This window comes from Physeter macrocephalus, chromosome 4 (assembly GCF_002837175.3).
Source record: "Physeter macrocephalus isolate SW-GA chromosome 4, ASM283717v5, whole genome shotgun sequence".
NCBI lineage: Eukaryota > Metazoa > Chordata > Mammalia > Artiodactyla > Physeteridae > Physeter > Physeter macrocephalus.
Window position 1 is genome coordinate 29516985 of NC_041217.1, and position 9013 is coordinate 29525997.

Sequence of the window (9013 nt, forward strand, 5' to 3'; positions counted from 1 at the left end):
TACCAATCTGCAAAGTTATTGTGAAATTTAGAGATGATTAATGTGAAGCATTTGAGATGGTACTGGGAATGTGTTCAATTGTCAATAAACAGTGGCTATCATCAGTGTGCTCATTTCACTGTATTTCACCTGGGAGAACATGGTTGATTGTGCTATAAGCATTCAGAAAATTCAAGATTCCCTCTTAACACAATCATTCCACACCACTGCTTCCTGCAGATGTCAAGGTTGAGGTCCTATTAACCCACTGCCATATAAACTTAAAGTCTGATGCATAAAATGATGTTCATTTTAACATGAGTAAAGAGTTCCATTTCCCTCAATTCACAAGATAGTACCATGTTGAACCAACTAGAAACATTTATGAAAATTGATATATAGCACCTCATTACTTTGAAATCTCTCTTCTAGGCTCCTTTCTTCAGGTTCACTAGTAATTATTTCCCCTTCTGTGGATGACACTGCAACCTATGAGTGCACTGTGACAAGTGATGCTGGAGAGGATAAGAGAACTGTGGATCTCACTGTCCAAGGTAGAACTGGCTTAGTATGTGGACTGAAAGTTATTATAATGTTATTATAATATAGTATATTATATTATAGTATATTATAGTATATTATATATAGTATATAGTATATTATAATATAATATAGTTATTATAATCATTCCATCATTCCTCTACTTCACAAGAGAGCTTCCTTTTCCACTGACCAAGCATTCACTTTCAGAGTAGAAAGAGAAAAATATATGAGGAGGCTTTGGAAATCTGTAAGGGTTGGGAACATGTAGTTTTCTTTCTTTTTGTTGTTTTTCTTTTAGTTCCACCTTCCATAGCTGATGAGCCTACTGACTTCCTAGTAACCACGCACGGCCCCACCGTGATCACCTGCACGGCTTCAGGAGTTCCATTTCCCTCAATTCACTGGGCGAAAAATGGTATAAGACTGCTTCCCAGAGGAGAGGGCTATAGAATTCTGTCCTCAGGTAAGACCCAGCTCAGTGATTACACAGCTATTGACTGGATTCGTTTTTACTGGATGGCCTTACTTGGACTTCTGTTGCACCAAAATAAAAGAATAAAGTACATCTGTATTCCTGGGCTTAGGCATCTGGGAAAAAATGCACTTAAGAGTGGGGAGAGGGAACTTGGGAAAGGGATAGAAAAAAAGTCTTAAAACAAAATAACAAATAATATCTAGGACTGATATGAATATATTAAGCATGACCACTGGGATTTTATGTGCATATTTACTAAACCTAAGGTTTAACAAACTTACTGGTTGCCTTTGAGTGAACCATCCTTCTTTTATTGGCCAAGTAGAATGTCCATTCACTCAACAAACATTTAGTACCTAAAATAGGCTGAATACTCCACTGAGTTTCTGAGGATATAAAACTAAGACAGGGTTCTTGCTTTTAATGTTTCAATAATTTAGCAAGTAGGGCTGGGTGTTAAGTGCTGTGATATGGATAATTTTTGAGGGTGGTAGTAACCATCATTTATAGAATTTAGGTATTGAAAATTTTATATTAAAGAGAAAAAAATTCACCTAAATGAAAGTATAAGTGATTCACATTTGTGTTTCTGGAAATTCATCCTGCAATGGGGAGGTACACTGGAGATAAATTAAGTAGCAACTAACATCCTGAGGCTTTATGAGTGTGGGCATATTATTCTAAGAGAATTTGTTTATTTCTTCAGTAGAAGGGAAATAATGAAAGATTTGTTCTCAGGATGGAACTTGGCTTTCAAAGCATAGTATTTTGGCTATCTCAGAAATCTGCATAAACCGGTAGCAAGTAAAATCATAAAATATAAATTAACTACTCTTCAGCACGAAGTACTGTGCTAAGAAAACAGTTTAGAACTTTTCTCAAAATGTTAGACAGTTACCATATGACCCAGCAACTCCATTCCTAGGTCCCTACCTAGAGAAATGAAAGCATATGTCCACCCAAAGACTTATATGCAAATGTTCATACAGCATCATTCACAATAGCCAAAAACATAGAAACAATGTAAATGTCCATCGACTGGTGAATGGATAAACAAAATGTGGATAATTCACAGGATGGAATTCTATTTAGCAATAAAATGGAACAAAAATATTGACACCTGCTACAGCAGATGAAACTCAAAAACTATGCTCACAGTAGAAGTCAGACACAAAAGCCTTCTGTATGATCCCATCTATATGAAATTTCCAGAAAAGGCCAATATATACAGAAATTAGATTACCGATTGCTTACACTTGGGGTTGAGAGTGAGGCAGGACTCTAAGTGGAGTGAGATTTCTTTTGGCATAATGGAAATTTTCTAAAATTAAATTATAATTGCACAACTCTGTAAATATACTAAAAATCATTGTATTGTACATTTAAATCTGAATTTTATGGTCTGTAAGTTTTACCTAAATAAAGCTGTTAATAGTGATTTTTAAAAAAATACTATGGTAGGTAAGCACAGGGAGTACAAGTATGAATACAAGCCACGCACTACTGTGCTAGGGGGCAGACTCACACAAAATCAAAGAGACCTGGTTTATCAAACCAGAAAAACAGGGATGCACTGTGCATGAAAAACTTTTCCTTTTTAGGAGCAATTGAAATATTTGCCACTCAATTAAGCCATGCTGGAAGATATACTTGTGTTGCCAGGAATGCAGCTGGTTCTGCACATCGACATGTGAGCCTTTATGTCCAAGGTATGAAAGGTTATTTATTCAGTAAAATTTTGCTGTTGTACTTTTCTAAGTCATGTTTATTCTTGACAGGTGGTACCGTCTAGAGTCATAAACCACAGTAATATTTTGGGGATATGAAAGCCTGATAGATGTTCTTCAATAGACTAAAGAAAACATACAGATGACAAACCACACAAAACAACCCCTAAATTGTCTTCTTGAATTTTTATGATCTGTTTCTGATTTCAGTCTTTTCTATGGAGTTCTTCTAATGGAAACTGGCTATAGTAACAAGACTCAAAAAATGTGATATGACTGCTATTTGCTTTTCCCTGGGACAATGAAATCACTAATATTTTGGAATTTTGAATTCAGGCATGTTTAACCTCATGGCTACTATAGACATTTACGCTACTAACTAGAGCCTTTGCTTATTTCTGTTGATTGGTTCTTATAGAGCCTCCAGTCATTCAGCCTCAGCCAAGTGAACTAGCCGTCATTCTAAACAATCCCATTTTATTACCATGTGAAGCAACAGGGACTCCCAGTCCTTTCATCACTTGGCAAAAGGAAGGTATCAATGTCATCACTTCAGGTACCGTTTTAATCAAGAAAATAATGGCAACTCAGTTTTATAATTCAGAAGTCGGTATGATTTTTTAATGAAAATAAAAATTCTTCTCACTCTGCTTTTGTAACTATGATGTAGGTAGAAGCCATGCAGTTCTTCCTCGTGGTGGCTTGCAGATCTCCAGAGCTGTCAGAGAGGATGCTGGTACTTACATGTGTGTGGCTCAGAATCCAGCTGGTACAGCCTTGGGCAAAATCAAGTTAAATGTCCAAGGTACCTAAATAATAAATCTGTATGTCTTCATTGCAAAGATGCTTATAATAGTGTATATCAAAATTCATATATCTAAAGTAATGATGCCACCATAGTTAATTAACATTCTTAGTTTATATTATCCTATATGTTTTTCTATTAACCTTATGAAGAAAAAATTTAGTGCTTGGGTGTTTTGGGGCATTATTTGTGTAAGAAAACTGAGGCATCTCATGATATTTTGAATTTCTGTGAACCTCTATTTGGTACTTTCGTTGTAGCACATATTTAAGGTGATTTTTAAAACTATTCTCTCTGTAATACTACTTTGTATACATTACAAAATACTGGATTGTAATATCCACTTAAAAAACAAATCATAAATTTTTTACATTTTAAAGAATCACCAATAAGAGTCATGAAACAAAAAAAAATCATAATTGCAATTCAACCAGCTTGATGGAAAAAAATATTCTGAAGACAGTGGGGTTTTTTTCACATTTAACTTATATTTTCTTGATGTAATGTTCATATCTTACATGCATTGTTTTTGTGGATCAAGACGTGACCTAGAGATGGGTTCCGAGCTGCTCAGTTTGCATTGCTGATTTGAATTTCCTTGTAGTGTGATTTTCTTATGGTGAATTAATAACTGTAGTAAAGCTCACTTACCTGCAGATTGTAAATCTAATTTATTTGTGTTTTTCAACACTTCTTTAACAAGTGTTTATTGGGATAATAAGTAGAAATACATTGACCATTATAGATATGATCCTTTCCTTATAGTGTGGAGAAGGAAAAAATGAAACTACCAAATAAATGAAATTATGATAAATTCTGACATATGCTATGCAGAGGGAAAACAAAAGGCTGAGATGGAGAATAGTGGGAAAATGTGGGGACCACTTTACACTAGTGGTTAAAGTAGGCTTTAACCTACTGATGGGGGTACCACTGGAGCTGAGGGGGGTTACCATTGGAGCTGAGACCTGAATGATGAGCTAGGATGAGCCATATAAAGGTAGCAGAGTGTCCAAGGAAGAGCGGGCAGCATGTGCAATGGCCCCAAGGCAGGAAAGGGTAAGAAAAGAAGCGTGCCAGTGTGGCTGACAGTAATGAACCTGGGAAGGCTGGCAAAATGTGAAGGAGGTCAGAAGAGAAAGTGGGACCAGTGCACGGAGTGCCCGAAGGACCAGAGGAGGGCTAAGATTTCCTTCTGTGTGCAATGTTGAAGCCTTTTAATGATTTAACCAAGACTCTTGTTTGGTTTTAGGAAGACCTCTTTTGCTGGTATATAGATAATGATTTCGAGAAAGCACAAGACTAGAGCTGGAAGAACTAGTAAAGTGCTCTAGGCATCATGTGATACAGTCTGGCTGGGAGTGTGAGTGGGTGTGTGAGTTGCAGGGGAAAATGAAAAACAAGTGGTGGATTCAAGAACTCTTTGGAGATGTAATTGACAGGATTGCTGATTAATCAGATTGGGAGGTTAGGAAAAGAGAAGAGTTAACGATGTTTCCTGGGCTTTGGGCCTGAGCTAGAGATGGGAGATAGTGCTGTGAGGGATGCAAGGGGAGGAACTGGTTTGGGAGGAAGGAAAGCGTGATTTCCGTTTAATCATGTTAGATGTGGGAAACTATTAGAAATCCTAGCAGAGATGTCAAAAAGCGTTGAATATTTATGAATTCAGAACTCAAGGGAGAAGTATAGTCTAAGATATAAATTTGGAAGTAATCAGGGTATTTCAGTCTACAAGACTGGATGAGAATTTGGACCGAAAAGAGCTTAAGGACAAAGCCCCAGGACTCTGCATTGTTAAGAGGTCTGAGAAAAGAGAGAACACTGGAAAAGAATACAAAGGAGAGGGAAGAGATGACAGAGGAAAACTAGATGGAGGCTAGGAGAGGACAGGGTTTCAAGAAGGGAGTAGACAGCTTTTTTAATGCAAGCGAGAGGTCATTTAGGATGATAATCAAGAAATATTCATTGGTTTTGGCAACACTGAGGTCATAGAAAAGAATTAGTGAGGGTTTTTTCCTTCACTAATTGATTAAAACTATTGATATGAAAAAAAAGTAACACTTTTTTTCAAAAAAGAAAAAGAAACACTTTGAACAACTAACAGCATTTCAATATTCCAAAATGGGAAAATGTGGGGACCACTTTACACTAGTGGTTAAAGTAAGCTTTAACAACTACTTGGGGGGGGGGGATACTATTGGAGTTGAGGCGGGTACCACTGGAGCTGAGAGAATGATGAGCTAGGATGAGCCATGTAAAAGTAGCAGAGTGTCCAAGGAAGAGAGGGCAGCATGTGAAATGGCCCCAAGGCAGGACAGAGTAAGAAAAGTTCAGTAGAATATCCTTAGTGTAATCTACTGTAAACACTAGGAAGAGAAATCTATTGTAAACACTAGGAAGAGAAATCCTAATCATAAGCCCTTCCACCATTTTCTGAAGAAGTGGAAAGAGTTCTTTCTATATACCGTCAACCCTTGACCAACACGGTTTGAACCGTGCAGGTCCACTTATACATGGATTATTTTTCGGTAGTAAATACTACATTACTATACAATCCAAGGTTGGTTGAATCTGCAGATGCACAACCACAGATACAGAGGAGACAAGGATACAGAGGGCCAACTATAAGTTATATTCAGACTTTCGGTAGCACACAGGGTCGTCATCCCTAACCCCTGCGTTGTTCAAGGGTTAATTGTAATTCTTTTCCATATTCTACTTCTGTATTCCTTTATTCCTTAACAAAATACCTTGTTAAATATGGCCACTGTATAAGAGATCATAAGCACTGTAGGAAACGCATGAATAAAAGGATCTTTGAGCAGGTGAACAATTTCCAAACCTTGAAGGGGTCTATTTTGGAAGTTTTAAGTAGCTAATGAATCACAATACATGTATGTTAAAGAAAATACCTCTGTCAACACAGTCTAAGTTTTCTAGACATGAAATCCCTCATGAGTACATGTTTATATCCTTATTTAAAATTGATTATCATTTATATTTGTTAACTAGATAGAGAATAATTTTCTACGATGGCTTCAATGAATTTTCTTTTCCAACGCAAACAAGCTATAGCAATCCTTTGGTGATGATATGGTAAAGTCAGGGCTTTGTTTCTTGTCAATGTGACTTCACTTTGCTAGAGTAATACTGTAGTGTGTAAATGGTACATTCCTGCTTTTAAGATAACATTCAAACCTTGTATCTTTTAGTTCCTCCAGTCATTAGCCCCCATCCTAAGGAATATATCATTGCTGTAGATAAGCCCATCATGCTACCCTGTGAGGCAGATGGCCTCCCACCACCTGACATTACGTGGCATAAAGATGGGCATGTAATTATGGAATCAATCCGCCAGCGCATCCTCAGCTCTGGAGCTCTGCAAATAGCATTTGCTCAGCCTGGTGATGCTGGCCAGTACACGTGCACAGCAGCTAATGTGGCAGGATCAAGCAGCACGAGCACCAAGCTCACTGTACATGGTAGGTTGTTTAGGATAAATCATTTCAGTGTGCTACATTACCATGGCAAAGAAAAAAAAAAACACCAGGAAAAAATACGATGAAAATCAAAACAATGTAAAACAGTAATGAAGAGTAGAGTGTGTGTGCTCATGTGGTATGTAAGTACACTTGCCCTTCAAATATGTTTTTGGTAGGCTATGTTTATTCGTGTGTGCATATATGTGTGTGACAAAGAGAGATTTTATTAATAAAGCCAGGATAATTAATGTTGCCAATCCCCTCGTATTGTGATTATTGGGATCTTTAATTTGGCTCATGAGGAGTCCATTGGTTTTGTTACTCTTCTGCTTTACTTTTCAAGGTGCAAGTCATCTTGGCTCAAAATTAATCACCATGTGGCCTACATTATAAATGTAATGTGAATCTAATGAGAATTGGAGATCTATTTGATTCATTATTTTAAAGTATGTAGCAAAATATTTACAGGTATATTTGAATAATAGAAAAAATACCATTTTTTCCTTTGCATTCAGACAACTAACAAAAAATCTAAAGATCAGCATTGAAATAGTTTAGTTGTTATTTTGTTATTTTTTTTAATTGTATACTTTTAAGACTAAAGGTAGAATACCTATTAATATCAGTGGTAAGAAACAATAAGTAAAACTGTTTCCAACTACTATTTTCAGAGGTAACTGTTGTTTTAATGATGAGTTTCTACTTTTTCCCTTTTTAAAAAATTTGTGAAAGCTGTTTTTTAACTTTCAGGTGTATTTGAATTTTCTACAGTTTTATACCTGCTTTCAGTTAATATAATTGAACTAATTAATACACATTAGTCCTTTAGTTTCAAGTAAAATTCCTTCTTTCAAGTGTTTGTAGAAAATTTACCAAAATTGACCACATACTAAACAACAAAGAAATTGTTAATAATAATTTAAAAGTATAGGCCACAATTCCTGCCGACAATGCAATAAAGCTAGAAATGTGTAATGAACTTTTAATGCCAAAACCCCAACCCCAGCCAATTTAAAAACTACCATTCTGGTCAACAAGTAGGTCAAAGAATATGGTTTTATTTTCACATTATTTAGAAAATAATAAAAATAAGGACACCACATATCAAAATGTATGGTGTGTGGCCAAACTATAATCAAATATAAAGTCACAGCCTTAAAATTTTCATTTTGAAAAAGAATGAATTTAAGTAAATGTACTAATGCTGCAATTTTGTAACCATTAGAAAAGTTGAAGTATAAACTCCAAGGAAACCAGGATAAAGGAGATAATAAAAATATAGCATACATTAATGAAAAATGAATATTTGTGACATACCATTCAGCAAAATAGATTGATTTTCCGTATTATCTATTGTTTTTGCATATAATCATTCACATAATCTTTGTATATTTACTCATATAATCATAAAAAAATAATTTGTGCTGAAACCAATTGTTCTAAAAAATGTCATTACGATTGATCCATTTCTCAGCAATATATCTGAATAATTCCAAAATTTATTGTTTTGGGAGGGGAGTGTATTTTTACTTTTTTGGTTTTTTTCTTATTAGTCATCCATTTTATACACATCAGTGTATACATGTCAATCCCAATCGCCCAATTCATCACACCACCACCACCACCACACCCCTGCAGCTTTCCCCTCTTGGTATCCATACGTTTTTTCTCTACTTCTGTGTCTCAATTTCTGCTCTGCAAACGGGTTCATCTGTACCATTTTCTAGGTTCCACATATATGCATTAATATACAATATTTGTTTTTCTCTCTCTGACTTACTTCACTGTGTATGACAGTCTCTAGATGCATCCATGTCTCTACAAATGACCCAGTTTTGTTCCTTTTTATGGCTGAGTAATATCCCATTGTATATATGTACCAAATCTTCTTTATCCATTCCTCTGTCTATGGACATTTAGGTTGGTTCCATGTCCTGGCTATTGTAAATAGTGCTGCAATGAGCATTGTGGTACATGTCTCTTTTTGAATTATGGTTTTCTC

General features: G+C 35.8%; 1 protein-coding gene across 1 annotated transcript in view; it reads left to right on the forward strand.

Annotated features, from left to right (window-relative positions):
• Nucleotides 1-9013, forward strand: part of HMCN1 (hemicentin 1) — a 554195-nt gene that overhangs the window by 447238 nt on the left and 97944 nt on the right. Inside the window, exons 76-81 of the mRNA XM_024133815.3 lie at nt 412-533; nt 821-985; nt 2599-2706; nt 3143-3280; nt 3395-3529; nt 6742-7011. Coding sequence (XP_023989583.1) covers nt 412-533; nt 821-985; nt 2599-2706; nt 3143-3280; nt 3395-3529; nt 6742-7011 — 938 coding nt within the window. The remainder of the gene's footprint in view (nt 1-411; nt 534-820; nt 986-2598; nt 2707-3142; nt 3281-3394; nt 3530-6741; nt 7012-9013) is intronic.